Source organism: Galleria mellonella, unplaced genomic scaffold (assembly GCF_026898425.1).
Source record: "Galleria mellonella isolate WM207_F2 unplaced genomic scaffold, CSIRO_AGI_GalMel_v1 utg1432, whole genome shotgun sequence".
Taxonomy (NCBI): Eukaryota; Metazoa; Arthropoda; class Insecta; order Lepidoptera; family Pyralidae; genus Galleria; species Galleria mellonella.
In genome coordinates this window covers 394,803-412,509 of record NW_026441998.1, presented here as the reverse complement: position 1 = coordinate 412,509, position 17,707 = coordinate 394,803, and the positions used below count along the sequence as shown (strand labels likewise).

The following is a 17,707-nucleotide window of genomic DNA, read 5'->3' as shown; positions in this document are numbered from 1 at the left end:
AAATTTGTGTTCGTGTAATTACTACACGTAAAGACTTTGTTGACTATTGTTCGAGAAACAAAAATATTCTCACAACTGAAATTCCAAATAAACTAAACATGTTAGTGAAACTCTTGTCATTTTAACAGCAAAAACATTATAAACGCGTTTTCTTAATATATAATATTAAATATTATGTTTTAAAGCATATTTAATATTATGTTTTATTAATTTGTACTTTTTGTGACTATATCACGCAGTTTTGATTAAAATAATATTTAAAATTATTTTTTATAAGATTTGTATATAATCAATAACCTCTCATGTAATTTTTGTAACGATTCATGCTGCTGTTTTTCTTTACAGAGTAAAAAACTGCCTATTGAAAACAAACTGTCATAGAATAACGTTTTTATATTCTAAATTCCTATATTTTTACTCTTTTTTTACGAAATATGACGTATGTGTGTTTTATATTATTGAAGTCACCATTTTTTCAGAGTAAATTGTACTTATAAGGAACACAGAACAAATAGAAAAGTCATGGAAAAATTAAATAAATATCAATATCAGCAATAGCAAACGTGTTTCAAAGTCGAGTGCAAGTGGTTTGCAAGTGAGTACTGCAGGACGATAACAAGGGGGCGGCCGCCCGCCCAATCGGCGAGTATATAAGCCGCCGCCAGGACATCTCCGGCACATCGCACCACAACCGACACACCGGTAGCTCCTATCTCTCACTCCTTCGCTAACAGGTTGGTGGCGTTTTCTTTACGTCTCTTTGGTTTTGTCTATTTGTAATCACGACAGCAGTAATTTCTTATTTTCATTTTTCAACATTTTAATTTATATGTAAAATATTTATTTTTGTTTAATAGTTAGTCTTGGATAATATTAGATCTCTAATTAATTTAATGCTTTAACTCGGCTTTAATAAGAAAGTTTTGACATTGATAAATAATTGTATATCTGAAGTGCATTGTATAAATTTCCTGAATTAAATAATCGTTAACTAAATTTAAATACTAATTAATAATAATAATAATAATAATTTTTTTGGAACAAAAACATTGGTTACAATATTATTGAAAAATGATGATATCCGCAGAAGTATAAAACTGTGTCGCGAATATCAATGCCCTCCTTCTCATTGCAGGATTACAAAATAGACAATTAAAACGCATAGTAGTTATTACATCAACTAAGATAATTGTTTGTATCTAGCAACTAACCAACTACAATACTAAATAATAACTATAAACTATAATAAATAAAAAAAAAATGAAAATTTAAAAACAGCAGCCTACATGTTAACTTAAAAAATATCTTATTGGATAATATATCTAACCCTCATTATCTTAAGAGCTTAAAACTATAATATAAATATAAAAAGTATATAAAATCAGTTCAATAAGATCGCAAGAAATTTTCATTTATTTAGAATGATAATGTCCTTCACGTTCAAAAACATCTTCTTGACTGACTACTGGACTTGATAATATTGATTTCTTTATTAAAGACTGTAGTTATACATAAATATGATTAACAATCTAGAATCATGTATATTTATAGTTATAATAGTTATAATCAGCTAGTTAGCTGACTGAACAAACGTGATCCTGTAATATTTCATTTCAAAAGTAATAACCTTAATCGAACTAGTAATCACATTATTTTATTCAATAAGTCTCCAATATGATTTTAAATATATGAAAATCATCTTCTTATTATTACTGAGTGATCTAAAAATTTCGAAGCAAATTTGAACCTACACCTTATACGTGCATGTTCAAATCCCGCCCGTTTCATCATTAAATCCTAAATCTATTTTAAAAAATAGAGAATTCGGTTTAACCGTTCCTAAATATATTATTACTAACGAACAAAATTATATATATATATATATATATATATATATATATATATATATATATATATATATATATATATATATATATATATACATATATATGTATATATATAAGCCTTCGTTAATTGTATTAATAATATTGATTGTTGTATTTAAGTGAAATTTTTAATTTATAATAATTATATAAACACTTATATTGTACATTTTTAATTTTATATATTATACCTAACCGGTTTGTATACTAATTTTTACCTACGACTTCCTCTGTGTGATCGAGATAAATTTACTGATTGGGATAAAAAGTAGCCTATATCCGTCTCTATCATATGTAGTACGTAGAAGTTAAGCCGTTAAAGTGGTATAAGGTAACAATAAAACAAACAAACTTACTTGCACATTTATAATATTAGTAAGGATTTTAATTAGAAGAACACATATTTTGTGTTTATTTTTTTTTAAAGCACGTATTTCGTGAAAAGAGATTCATTCTTTAGATAAAAACTGTGCATTGTTCATTGTAAAGAAATCATTCACCGGAGATGTGTTATTCTTCTCTTCGACAAATTTTCGTTTGCTTTGAAAATTTCCGCGGGATCTTTTATTTATTTAAGAGGTCTATTGTACAATTGTATCCCCTTTTTCTTCTTAAGAAAGTATGTTACGTAATAGAAACCCTACGATATACGTTCTTCATTAATTTATTCATTACACGACGGTTTCATTTATAGTATAAACTACACTCAAATGAAGTCTGCATCCTAAGTTATGTAAAGCGTGCAATGCAAATGTGAAAACATATTTCCTTAACTACCTTGCTTGTTTATATAATTTCTAATTAAAATGTACAAAACGCATACAAGTATGTACGATCGTAACACCCACTGCGTGTAGCAAGTAGGAACTTTGTTTAAATGAAGTTCAAGTATATAAGTTCGTTGTTAGTTTTTGTTCCGCATATCATAAAATTATTCTTGTTAAATTCACGTTTACATATAATTACAATTATCTTTTTTTTATACTTTATTTGAATTATACAATATAAGATTATAAAAAAGAATTTAAAAAGTCAGTCCACAATTGACGGAGAAATTGATATACGTACATCAAAAATAGTGTATAGTCGAACATAGAACTACCGGATGGTAGTTATAATTCTTAAAAATACATGATTGATTAACATTAACAAATATTTTACTTCACCAACTAAGGACTTTTACGCATATAATGCGGAAATTAAACTGTATCTCACGAACAGTTCGAACGATTCTGATAAAATATGTTTTTAGTTTTTAGTTCATTTTCTCATAATAACAGACAATTTTTTTTTAGTTCATTTTCTCAAAAAAGACCTCAGTATTAGACATTTCGATATTTTCGATATACGATGTTATTGCAGTACATATAAGTCATTACATTTTTGTTATAATACCAAAGAAATGGACTGTAATTGATGGGCAAAGGCTTTTCTAAGGATTTTGTTGAAATAAATAACTTTATTATTGATACAAACAGAATCTGAACTACTCTAACGCTTTTTAGTGCTATAACACCTATTATTTTTGTCATATATTTATCAATCAATCCACTACTGCTAAAATAGAGATTTACAAGTATCCGTACATTCATATACATAAAACATTATCCTCCTTTCTGTAACAGTTCGCTTAAAATAATAGTTGGGCCTTATCCTTAGGGGCATGACACTTTTCGACATGACTTCATTATTTAAACGCCACATAGAAAAATAAATAAATGTCACAAAGGTGACAATGTATGAAAAAAATTCTCTTGTCATTTTTCTTAAGAGTACTTAGAAAAGATGACTCTTAAGAAATAAAATACAGACAAATATTTCTATGTTTTTATAATAATAGATGATGAATTAACAATTGTGAAGTTGGATAAAGCAAATGATAAGCAAAGGAAATTTTAATCCTAGTCTGATACTCTTTGTCTCTTAAGGAAACTGATATGTATATGAAAAAATGCATTAAAATTTAACAATGAATTATATATCATTTTGTCGTACTATTATAATTGCGTCTACATATTGATATTTATTCGTATAAATTCCAACTAAAAACATATTATTCACGTTATTAATACTACTTGAAACCATAATATACATCTCTAATTTACTAAAAATAAAAAAAATGTTAAAGTATTTCTGAACTTTTTTAAGTAAGACAAGAATAATTCATGAATGGATAACAAAATGCGATTTGTTATTGAATGAAAATTATCATTCTATATTTAGAGTAAGAAAATTGCTGGCAATCATTTGTGTCGAGGTAACGTGCACGTGTAGCCTTTATCTGTAGGTATGAGCTACCAGACATAATATTAAAAGCGTTCATACAAAAGTCTAATGACGTCTGAATTATCAGTCATATTAAAAAATGTTTTTGAATAATATTAAATGCCAATATATCTCAATGTATTTATCATTAATAAAAACCTATTTGATTTCAATAAACATTTTATTCTGGAAATTTTAAGAACAATTAAACAACATGATTTCTGAATGATTATTTGAAAATTATTCTTATAGCGAACTAAAACTTCTTATTAAACTATTGCTGAAAAATATTTATGTTTAAAAGTATTAAAAAAAAAAAATGATTAACTAAAATCAAACACGTGTTAAATTAATTTTTACAGCATCCAATTCATTACTTAATATTATCTCGACACATGTCAAAAACTCAAAATATATATCAAAACAATATGCCGATAATGGCGAATCTAAATCATAAAATAATATTCTTCATTTAAGAATTTCTGTTGTAACATACCGTAAGGAGGCTTTGTACAAAAGCGGTCTGCATGGGTACCTCCATCCTACCCGTCTTCCATGGAATAAGCTGTACTTGCTTGGCTATGTTTCAGTTTGAAGGGTAGAATGGTTTGAAGAATATGGCAGTGATATTACATAGTACGGAGGTGTAACACGATAGTCCTTAAAAACGACAACGCATAAGGGATGCCATGGGTATCACAGAGTATTCTGTGATGTTCTTTGTACTGTTCATGTCTATAGCCGACAGTAACTGCTTTTCAGGTCTAATCAGGTGGACTGTCAACTTGATTGCCATTCTAAGTTTCGTAAAAAAAAAGGTATCCTTAACACTGCTTATTGACATCATATTTATTTCAGCCTTAGGCCCTAGGCCTTCCTCATAGATAATTAAAATAGCATTGCTTAGTTTAGGACTAAATAGCACTGTATAATTTATTTCTTTATATGCTTTTTACATTCACTTTGATTTTTTACACTGTTATTTATTATTAAAATATTGTTTGTACTGTCTTAATTCTCTAATCTAGATATGAGTATCAATCGATACAAAATTTATCGAGACTTTGTTCAAATCATCCTGTTATTACAATTTAATAACGTAATGTTCAAACAATCTAAACTGAGAAGGGTCCGATATTCCCAACGGCCTGTGATTAGATGGCAGTGGCTTGACATAAAATTCCAGCGCCATTATTGATGAATCCCTCCTTTCTAGAATTATACACACCCAGCGAATCTCGAGCATCCAGATAATATCGTAAAAGAGTAGAGAAACTAAAACAAAATTGCTATATTATTAATATATATTTAATTATAAATAATTTATATTGAAATATTAATAAATTTCTTTCTTTTTAAAATATCGTCTTTTATATGTAATCGCCATTGCTGTAGATACGTATATCCCATTTACATAATCGAACTATAAGGTTACATCATTTTCTATATAAACCTAACAATTCGAACGTTCGTAGCTAATTAACAATTTGTTCATTATTTTAGTATATTGATCACCATTATTATCATCATAACAGTCATTAACTGTCCACTGCTAAACATAGGCCTCCTATATAAAGACGTGTTTGCCAGTAGTTTGCCACGCTTGGCAGACGAATTGGCGATTACAGTTGATGATGTTTAAAGAGTAACGCTGCTTCCCATCCCTCAATCATTAAATTACCTTAGTCCCCTCTAAAGACATCTAGGGGAAAGGAAAGGGTGGTCCATTCTATGCCGAACCACACGGCATCTGATATATTGATACCAAGTTGTAATATCAAGTAAATAAATTGGCCGTCAGCTTGTTTGCCATTCTGAGTTGCATAAAAAAAATAAAGAATACGTAATTTATTTTTTAATTCTACCTACGAGTTACTACGTGTTTAAAGATTTGTGATAACTATGTTTTTGTACGGATCTCTCGTTGATGTCTTTTTTACGAAATTTTTTTTAGTTTCTTTTTTAATTACTATTGATAAACTAAATAAATGGTTTACAAATAATTATTGTAGTTAACTTATCGAGTACTTATATAATGTCTGGATGTGCATAACTTAAAATCGAACGCTTATCAAATTAAAACCTGGGTGTGTATAACCCAAATTTGTCGGGGTTTTGTCATTTCTCATTGCCTGTGGTCCTTATTTTTAAAAACTCTGAGACAAAAGAACTTCGCTGATGTGGAACGCCCCACGACTTAAATACACACAGTGAAATAATAATAAAAAATACTCAAAATACAAATGAAAACATTATTTTTCTTAGTCGCAGTAAAAATTTAATATGTTCCTAAATAGGTACATAACTCTTTTTCCATTTACGAAATGAAAGTTATTTGTTCTCAGGTATGTTAAAAACTAGAAAGTTAATAAATCAAACCATACGTCTTCCATCATATTATACCACATTTCACATCATAAATAACATATACGGTGAGTTTACTATTCACTTTATTTCCAACGCTCCTATACACATATTATTATAATGGAATCATCGTTTCGCGAATATTGCAAAATTTATTTCTATTCTGTATCGTTGTTCAATATTGAATCTTCCCATAAAATGTAGACAATTCTTCAAAATGGCCGGGACTTTTTATTAGAAGGCCCGAACATTTTAAAGAATAAAAAGAAAAAAGATAGTTTACGTAGACGTTTGCATATTTATTACTTCACCATTTTTATCATCATGTAATGACCCCATTTATTTCCATAAAAAAATTACAGCCAGATGGCTGCGTATAGGATTTTGAGGGTTTCTTCTTTTGCACGGATGTATCGTTGTTTGCTTTTTATCTCGACTGTAACGAAATTCTAGAAATGTACTATTTCATAATACATAGATAGATAGATAATTTATTTGCATTACTTACTTACAGCACACAAATTACAACATAGATATACAAAAAAGTGAGATAACATAAATGATTAAAAAAATACATAAAGCTAAATACAATTTTTCGTTTGTGCGTGTGCCATAGCAATACAAAATGGTCACAACTCAGTTTATTGCTTCGCCCTCAAAAGAGCAAAGCTAAGTTACACTGTTGTAATAGTGTAATCATATAATATACGTTCCTAAACCATCATCCTTTTTTTTATTCTAATTGTATGTGGATGAAATACTCTACTAATAACTTCATATTGTCAACCTGTTATAATTACCATTCGTATTATGATAGCATAATGAGGTATAGACTCCTATTCACCTATTGGTGAATAAAAACGTTGTATTAAATGTGATTTTTGGAACCAAAGTCAACCTTATAATCAATATTGATATTTTTTTACGATTATATTCACTAATAAATTATTTTGTTAATAAAAAAAGGTATTTAATTATCAGCTGTCATTCATACTACAGTAACCCATAGAATAGGGGGGAAAGGGATTGTTAGCAATGGGGTTTGACAGCCCTATTGCTAGCAATATACCTTATTAGGTCGACCTCCACGTGGTTCCCCCTGAAAACCATCGTGAACAATTCTTGTTGAATTCGTCACGATTAGCCCAACTGACCTACTTCATCCTCATCTATCATCCTTCACTGGTGCCCCGCCGGTGTATACCGATAGCGCGGGTGGGGATACCATTTCATTATCATCCATTAAAAAAAAACCCATAGAATATACACAAATTTATTGCATCCTAGGATAATACAATGAATATTTTTAAACGTAATTCAGACGAGCAAAGCCGCATAGTAGTTGTATTGAGCTTGAAACCAACATGGCACAATCCTAATGATTATCTATAGCGAATTTATTTATTTAATTTATTAAGTTTAAAAAGGCCACAATTTTCCATAGACTTTTGCCAAACTACTTTAATTTCAGAAAAAAAAAATATTATACATATTAATGAATAATTTTAAAAGTTTATAAATAATTTGTCATATACATATGTATTACAAACAGGTCATCAGAACAACGATGCGTGGAGCCGGCGGAGCGCTGGCCGTGGCCGTAGCCGCGCTGCTTGTCTGTTGTAGTGCTGATCCTCATCAGGTAAGAAGGTTCCTTATATTATATATGAAAAATTGTTACAAGTAAATGTATACCAGGAGAATACTTTGATCAAAAGTCTTCTGTCTTATTGGTGTGTCTCATGCTTGCATTTGGTGACCTTTAAATTGGAAAAATGGCATATGTGAGGGAGGGGTACTACGAGTATGATTATCACAGTATATTCTTTAGTAGCGTATACGTGAGATAACTTATGAAAGTATATGATGCAAAAGATGGTTTTTTTTTATACAACTTAGAATGGCAAACAAGCTAACGGCCCACGTGATGGAAAGTGATAACCGTCGCCTATAGACATGAGCAGTACCATGGACATAACAGAGTATACTGTTTCGCCCATGATACCCTCCATGCGTTGCCATTCTTGAAGAGTCAGGTGTTATTCCTCTGTACCCAGTAAATTCACGCCACATCCCACCCTTCAAACCGAAACACAGCCATGCAAACACAACTGCTTCACGGTAGAAACACGAATGGGGCAGAGGTACCCAAGCAATCGACTTTTGTACAAAGTCTCCCTCTAGATATGTATCATGTATGTTAAGATAGAGGTTTTTTTTGTATCCGGTTTTCATTGCTTACTCCCTAAGAGATTCGGCGTGAGGATAATTAATCGTTATTTTAATTATCCATATAGATATACCTAAGTTATATAATTGTATGTACATAATATCACGAATATATATTTATTTCATTTTTATTATACCGCCACAATATAAATTAACCCCTTAATCCCTTTGAGGTTACGAGCTATATTTGCTTTTCATCTTTGGCTGGTTGATTTTATTTTTCGGAACAATTCGAAATTAAATATTTATACTTATTTGAACGTTTGCGTATTTCATTGTTATATCTACGAGTATTGCTAAAGTCAGTTTAAACTAACTTAAAAACTAAACATATTTTTTTATTATAATTACAGAATATTTAAATTTAGTACTAAATACTATTTTAGTATTGTGAAATATAGTAGTTAAGGGTATATAATTCGTCTAGTCTTGTATACAATATATATTACTACAATTTATTTATTAAATAAACGCTAAAAATTAAAATTGATAGTAAAATAGAGACACGAACTAACAATATACTCAGATAGAATGTCATGCTTAACTTACAGCATAGTTGGCATATTTGAATCATATAGTACTATGCATAATATAATATAATAGCTTACGGTAAATTAACTTATTCTTTTCCATTTTTCCCCTATGTTATCTGATATGTTTCGAAATATTTTTTTACTACAATATTTTTACATTCTTTGTAATGTTAAATAATAATACTAATAAATAATCCGTTATTAAAGTCTTGCACTTACTAAATGTAAGTATAAATTACAATCAGATACCATCTTAATTAGTTCTTTAGTTCATTTATGCTCTATTCTTTATTTAAACAAATTAATGGTAGTCTCTGAATATTAATTGACCGTTTCAGTCCTTAAGAGCCATTCAGATAGCGTGGTTCTAGTGAGACTGTGTTAATAACATAAGCTTGCAATCAAACACTATATAATCATCGTGACTTTATGAACAAAATCGCTTGCATTAATAAAAGACAATTAGAAAATTCTCTTTATAAGCTTTTGCTTACCAACTGTACATAGAGGTAATATAGAAATAAAAACGTTACATTCACCTCAAATATAACATCTCAGAATCGTAAATAAAGTTATCGTCTTAAAATTTTTACAATGAAATCTTCTTGTTAAATGTTAAAATAAGCAGTTAATTTGCATGTTTGTTACATTTCTAAAATTTACTTAAAGAATTAACTTAGATCAATTTAAACTTAAAAAAATTGCCCACTTATGTATACAGTATTCATAATGTAAAATTCTATATATATTCAATCGCAAAATACTTTACATTGATAACTTTTTCATCAAATCTATAGCTATATTTTGGCGTCTTACCATGTGGTATATAAGTCTAGTAATAGCGCTTAAGCGACATAAAATAATTTGTAATACAAACAAGTTGGTTCATAACTAAGGACAGATACAATATTCAGAGAGATGGGCTATCAATTTCTTAACCAATTCCAATAGTAAAAACATTTCTCTCTGCGGCAATACTCATACCTTTTGTAAAAAAAAAGTTTCAAACGATCAAAGTTTAAAGCAATCACAACTTAGTCGATGTCGAACACCAAGATAGCCGCGTTGACTGTAATAATCCCTTAGATGGAAATATTGAAACATTATACTAAGTGTTTATCGAAGATTTGAAGATTATATCAAGTTGCTAATATCATTACTTTTCTTTTATTAGTTTTCTAAATCCAAAAACAATTAAAAAGTAATTGATTATTTCTTTATATTTCACTCTTAAATACAAGTAAATTACATTTCATGTTTCTGGAATTGGAGTTACCAGCATATACTCTTAACGTTATATAATCCAATTCACTGTATCTAGAAATATAAAATTATATTAGAATTGTTAATATATAAGTTAATTTAGTGTGGTAAATTAATCTTAATATAAAAAGGTATTATGTTCGTAGACCGTTACTCTAGTGCATATTTCAACTAAAAGCATCAAGTACCATATTTTTGGTAACACAATCCCTCGCAGGAAACGTAATTCTTGAGGAAAGAGAAATTACAGTCATACTAGTAAATGTATGTGTTAAAGCTACTAATCACACAAGCTAAGAACTCCCCCTGATGTAAATTAATTATAATATATGTATAAATGGAAACAACACCATGGATATAACAAAAACACATTGTGCCTCCTCCACTCAAATTTCTATGTACTGAATTACAATGCCTCTTTGTCAGATGTTAATTGCACTAGCACTATTATGTAGATTAGTTACCTTCAGACTGAAACGTGAATGCACCAATTACTGCTTTATAAATGAAACAGCTGTATGCTCCCGGCATAGAATAGTCCACCCCTTCCTTTCCCGGGGGTGTTGTAAGAGGCGACTACTGGCAAAACCCCTCAAAAGGGAGGCCTATGTTCAGCAGTAGACAGTTAACGTCTGATATGATGATGATGATGATGAAAGGAAATAGGCAAAACAGATAACCAACACAATTCAAACAAAACTCTGTCATCAATAAAATAATGTAACAAATTATTGTTTTTATATTATCTGTGATATTGGTTAGGTAGCTGTTATTATATAATTAATAGATACACCTATTAAACCTATATGGAGATACGAGCAGTTAGCACTTAGTGAAAGCATTCTGAAATTGGGTTTAGAACTTGTACAAGTAGTATAAAAATTATAACGTAGATATAAAGATGTTAAACAAATATTAAATATTTGGCAGGAATCGGAAGTGAGTGGTAGCGAACACAACTCCGCAGACCGCTACGATGCCGGTAAGATTTCCTACAATGGTTTTGACTATCTGAACTTAAACATATTGTTTGAAAATTTTCATAACACTTTTTCGCACTAAATGAATCGTCCACACCGAAGACAATCTAACAAAAATCGAGTTTATTGCTCTGTGCTTAATAGTTCACTCAAATTAATTTGAATTAATAGATAGTAATATAAATACATTTTTTATTTTTATAAAATAAGTATACACACTTAACATATACAGGTACCTATATATAATTAAACTTGTTGCTACCTATATCGACATTATAAATATTTTAGATGTGTACGATTCATAGGAACAATCCCTAGCACATGTACACTCAAAGGCAAACCCTAATACGAAGTTTATCACTATCACCCTATATAACACCTTACCACAGTCTTTATTTACCGAACGTTCCTCTTAGTCCTCTTAGTGCACTTTGGTATCTGTAACCACCAGTTCACGTACAGTACCTATTATTCACTTATATTACCTACGTTTAGTACGTCTGTGCACTTTTTACAATTTTATATTCACTTAACTGTTAATGGTGATGGATCTTCGCACTATCCAGAACATACCTTTGCACATCGATAAATCACAAGCTTTTCCAGCACTGTGCATCTGTTTTTACTCTGCATTGTGGTGAGTATCGATCAATTTTTATGATTTCATATTGTGCACGACAAATATTCTGTTACATTAATATATATTGACTGGATTTGTTACAGGAATTCATCAAAAACAAGAACTCGAAGATTTCCTACGATTCCTCTACTTATATGATAACGCTGTGGACAATCGTAACATTAATGGAATCGGTGGTAATACTTTGCTGGGTAGAAATCTGGATGGTCTTGGAGGTAGCAGTATTCTAGGTCGCAACCTAGGTGGATCTGAAGGGTATTCGTCCGAGGGGAGAAACTTAGGTCTAGGAGGTTCATCTCTTCTGGGTCGTAACCTTCACGGTATTGGTGGATCGGGAATTCCAGGAAGAAATCTGGAAAGTACTTACGGATATGAAGTGCGAAATCTTCATGGTATTGGCGGATCTGGAATACCATCTGGAAGAAGTTTAGAAAGCGCGTACGGGTATAACAGAAATCTTAACGGAGTTGGCGGCTCGACTCTTCTGGGGAGAAGTATTGATGGAAATAAAAGGCAATATGCCAGATTCCTTGATTCACTTGGGGGAGCGAATTTTGTGAGAAACCTAGATTCTATTGGTGGTGCCAATTTAGTGAAGAAAAACCTTGACCAGCTCGGAGGTCCTAACCTCGTTAAGAAGACTCTAGACTCCTTGGGTGGTGCGAACTTCGTACGCAACTTAGACTCTCTTGGCGGTGGAAATTTCGTTCGTGAATTGGACTCAATTGGAGGAGCAAACCTCGTTTAATAAAATACTTTCCATCTATTCTATTACATTTGTTAATATTTCCACAAAACGTACAACGTATAAAATGTGATACCTACAAATAGTTGTGTTTAAATTGTCGTTATTATTGGTGTTGATAAATATTTCGAATAAATACCCATACATTGCAACAATAAAATGTATTCTTCTTGCCCTTTCCAAGAGTTCCTACACTAGTCAGAGGTAAGACTAACTAACTGTATTAAATGTGTTAATAGGTATTGATTGGTATATACTATTATTATCATTAATTGCGATTGATTTAACAGATGATTGAATTATATAAATAGGTCACAAGTCTCGAAACCTAGATCCTCTGGGCAGCGGCAATTTGGTGCGAGAGGTACGAGAGATACGCGATGCCCGCCACTTCATACCCTATCTTTTATCCAGACGTTATGAATATGCGAGGTATATACATATATATTTTTTTAATCAACGGTTTCCTATTCAGAAATATAATTAACTTATAATTCCTATTAATAATATTTTTTATGCAAACAAGTTTACGATTTATTAATAAAAAATAATATTATGTTTCACGAAAAAAACTGACTTTTAAGTGGGGTCAATGCATTTACTGTTTTCTTGTTCATTTATTGTTCTCTTTTTACAATATAAATTTTAAAACCATGTTTCGTATAAAAAGATAGTCAGTGACAGTTATCAAAATCGGTTTACAGTTGGTGAAAATTATATCTACACCCGCCTTTATGAAGTCGGTTAAAAATTAATAATTGCTGATAATATAGTAAAGCATAATAAAACGAATATGAAAAAGTACTAATTTGTATCTAGCCCTTACGGCGGCAACGGCAAACGTGAATATTGGCCTCTATCACCCGTCCAGTATGGTGGATATTACGCTGATGGCCTTCCCAAGCGCAATTTCGATGAGATAGACAGGTAAGTGTAGTAAAAAATACGCTCAATAATGAAAAGCTCAGTAATAATACGCACTGAAAACCACAACCAAATTTTGGTATTATTAAATTTCATTCTAAAAAGTAAAATTTAATCAAAACCAAAATTATTATCATATTAAATCAAGTCTCCAACTACACGACCTAGAAAACTTTACACCATTTTCCCCCCTGAGTCCTTCGTCCTTTACAAACTTTTTACTTTCAGAACTTTTATATGAAGCGCGTGTAGTTTTTTAGTTGCCAACTGAAATTTATTCTTAAATAATCTGGAATGATTCATTATTATATTTTTTTATCATACGTGTGTATAATACCTACATACTCAAAAATATTAGCAAATATGGTAGGTACTAATGTCTTTCCTCTTCAAACAAAAATCTAATCATGCCTGTTTGTAATAAACTTGTTGGGAAAAAATAAACTTTTAACGATCATATTTCTGTTTACATAGACAGGTACATTGCTATATTAAATATGTATGTCTACTCACTTGTGGATCGGTAAGCTAATTGAATTAGTTGAAATGTTTCTTTTGTTAGCTGCTTTTATAAAGTAAACTCGCTCTTTTTGATGATGACTTCGGGGACTTGGTGTTTGTAAAGAACTTTTGGTATTTTCAATTTATGAGAATTGGTTGCTGACTTCAAAGTTAGAACTTCTAATTTTAAAGGTACAAGTAATATATTTGAAATATAAACAGTAATGAGAAACTGTAAATTTATCTTGTTAACACAATTCTTTATTTTAAAAATGGTAAAAACTTACAGAATAAATTTATTTTTTACATATATTGTTATAAAAATATACTCAAATTTCTTATCACAATTACCAATTATAGTTCTACATATATTTATACATATTAAATTCCGTTACTTAATATTTTATTATTTTCTAATTAATTATAGATTTTAACCTTAATTATTAGATACAAATAAAAACATTGTATTATCAGGTCCGGGCTCGACAACTTCGTGAAGAAAAGGAACTTCGATGAAATCGACCAGACTTCAATGCCGTTCCCGTATGCTACCAAGCGTTTCTACCGCTTCGGACCCAACTACCTTGACATTGATTCACCAGTGTAAGATATCCGTTTTTCATGTCCCATATGACCTGCGTGGATGAGAAACAAAACTCAGCGTACTTTTTTATCCATTTTATTCAATCATTACTTTAGAACTCTTGTATATGAAACTCTTGCAATTTACAACGATTTACGGCAAGGCTATACATTTTAATACGACACGTCTCCGTCTTTCTTTGTTGTTCACGATTAATCTTAGCAAATTACACACGATTTACTTGTTACTGTCTAATTTTAGCAAGCAAACCGTTTAATTTAATACAATTAGCAAGCAGTCTACCTATGTAATTCTATAGAGCCTCTTTTAATAATCTAATATCACAAACGTGCATGGCATGACTTTGTCATCGAAAGTAAATATAAAACATCTTGTTTAAAATTTTCTTTCGATTATAAAGAAACAATTGCATTCCTATGTTTTATTTCCTTATATATAAAATGCACTCGCAATGACTTATATTAAAATGCTTTAACATATTAGGAATAGGGTTTCTCATAATAGTATCACAACTTTCTTAGACTATAATTAGTGTTTTTTGTGTAATAATACCAGTATTTATTAAATTCTCCATCATAGTAATATTTTTTTTATGAAATTTGCAGTTCAAGTTTCGACAAGAAGCGATACAGACTGGACTTCCCCATGGACGAGATTGACCTATCCCATTTCCCCATCGGCTCCAAGAGATCGCAAGACAGTTTTCGACCCATGAATTAATTTAGGGACCTAGACAAAATATTGCTGCCACTGTTTATATCAAGATTTATAGGTGTTAATAATTATGAATGTTGCCAGTTTAAAAAACGCTTCTCTTCCCAACAACTACATTTAAATGTATGTACTTATTAGTCCAACAGTATTATTACATATGTTTGTTAAACCCTTCACCTAGTGGTCATGAAGCAGGGTTTATTCTGCAAGGTAAAACTCAATCTTTGTTCCTTAGATCGATTTCTTGAAAACTATTCGAACTTTTATAAACTTGGTATTACGTTTAGTAATGTAAATTTGAGATACTCGAAATTTAGATATTAAATTTAATTAACTTTAAGGAGGGAGAGGTTTAGAATATTTAAATGTTATATTGATATTATCAGAACAACAATTTATTAAGACGATTAATATATACATGTAAGTTTTAATGTTTTGTGATTTAAGATGCATATTTAATTTATTTTTAATAGATAATTATATTGATAATTAATAAAAGACTATGAATCTTCTTAATTTGACTTTGTTTTATTTGTTTTGGTTTTCATTGGTCTAACTTTAAAACAGTACCTTAATAGAACAAAATCATAATATAAAAAATAAAATGAAATATTCTAGGTATATAAAATATTTGCTAAAATATTCTTTGACTAAACATATATTTTTGGAACTAGGTATTTACAAATCAAGTAATAGCAAATTTCCTTGTATTCCAATAATGATCTTCTGTATATGTGTCACTCATGAGAATAATAATTATTATTACTACCGTCCTTTTGAGTGTAATTTTTTTGAAGATATGTGTAAAATTACTTTCATCACAGACAATATTTAATAGTTCCCTAAAAATAATATACGAGTTGTCGTATATTAACGCTATTTGCTATCTCTGGCATTCAATAGCTCAACTGCCACAATTATTCTGTTTCACATTAATGTACAGGCTTCATGTAAATTAAGTTTTTTTTTTTAACTGTATATTCTAAATTTCCCCATATACGTATATAAACCTATATTCTATATAACATAACCTACTTACTTTCTCAAGAGACCAGAGAGACATAATAACATTTTATTCTCTGTAGTTCAAATTGAAATCAATTTAAACTCTTAAAATGTTTTCCACTACAATCGGAATTATAATTATTTCCGTACAAATTCTAAAATAAATATACACCATATTTTAAGACTTTCGCCCTTCACAAATACTGTGAAAACTGCATTCAATTTATTGTTTAGTTTTTAAATGATACAGGAATAAACATACAGATTGAGTTTATTTAAAAATATTGTTTTTTAGCTTGATTGACCCCTCATACATTTTTTTATTATATAAAGACCTTAGTAAATACATTGTCTCATTACAACTTTATTACATTATATAAAATATAGCATATTTTATATTTATAGAAAAAGAGAGACAGATGTAAACATGTAAAAACATATTTATATGATTACCTATTTCATAAAATAGAGAATTCTCCATTGTTTTCTTCAAGATTAATAATAGAGAAGTTTCAGTTTTAAATTTAATGTTGATACTTAAGTGGCTTTAATACATATAAATAAATATCAAAATGGCATAGTATCGTACAGTAAACAAGAAAACAAATTAATTTAAGTATACTTACGTAGTCACCTCTAGCGTTAGATACGTGAATCATAAAACCTAGGTGTGGTTACAGCTAATAGTAGTGGTGAGTGGCATTTTGAATTAATTAAACTTGTCCTGTGCCGTGATAGCCGTGCAATCTTCAAAACAATCTGAACTGTGACAAATCGTCGGTGACTTATTGCATTTCGCTTAAACCAAACGTAAACTATTTACTACTCTCCTAAGTTAATTAATTCAGTAATACATCATCATGGTTAGATTTAATAGATATTTAGATATTTTTAAAATAGTAATTAGATACTCCAAGTTCCATCACAACAGCCATTAACTATTGACTGCTAAACATAGGTCTCCTTCATAAGGCGAGTTTTGACAGTACTTGCCACCCTTGGCAGGCGAATTGTCGATTGCAGTTAGGCTTTTAGTAATGTTGTAAGAGGGACGCTG

The 17,707-nt window shown here is 29.9% G+C and overlaps 1 protein-coding gene across 2 annotated transcripts; it reads left to right on the top strand.

Annotated features, from left to right (window-relative positions):
* The first annotated feature begins 588 nt into the window (after nucleotides 1-588).
* On the top strand, nucleotides 589-16,161 carry LOC113520747 (orcokinin peptides-like). Of its 2 annotated transcripts, XM_052891695.1 has the most exons (7): nucleotides 589-734; nucleotides 8,065-8,154; nucleotides 11,468-11,519; nucleotides 13,214-13,334; nucleotides 13,722-13,829; nucleotides 14,802-14,930; nucleotides 15,537-16,161. In XM_052891695.1, the coding sequence occupies exons 2-7, from the start codon at nucleotides 8,080-8,082 to the stop codon at nucleotides 15,649-15,651; spliced, it is 600 nt and encodes a 199-aa protein (XP_052747655.1). In that variant the 5' UTR covers nucleotides 589-734; nucleotides 8,065-8,079; the 3' UTR covers nucleotides 15,652-16,161. The 2 variants fall into 2 exon arrangements, with proteins under 2 accessions (XP_052747655.1, XP_052747654.1); XM_052891694.1 differs by lacking the exons at nucleotides 13,214-13,334; nucleotides 13,722-13,829; nucleotides 14,802-14,930; nucleotides 15,537-16,161 and adding an exon at nucleotides 12,241-13,062 and having other exon boundaries at nucleotides 592-734.
* Nucleotides 16,162-17,707: the final 1,546 nt, after the last annotated feature.

Coding starts and splice junctions, on each gene's coding strand:
- LOC113520747 (XM_052891694.1), top strand. CDS start 8,080: ATGCGTGGAGCCGGCGGAGCGCTGGCCGTGGCCGTAGCCGCGCTGCTT. Junction 8,155..11,467: donor GTAGTGCTGATCCTCATCAG/GTAAGAAGGTTC, acceptor AATATTTGGCAG/GAATCGGAAGTGAGTGGTAG. Junction 11,520..12,240: donor CGCAGACCGCTACGATGCCG/GTAAGATTTCCT, acceptor GATTTGTTACAG/GAATTCATCAAAAACAAGAA.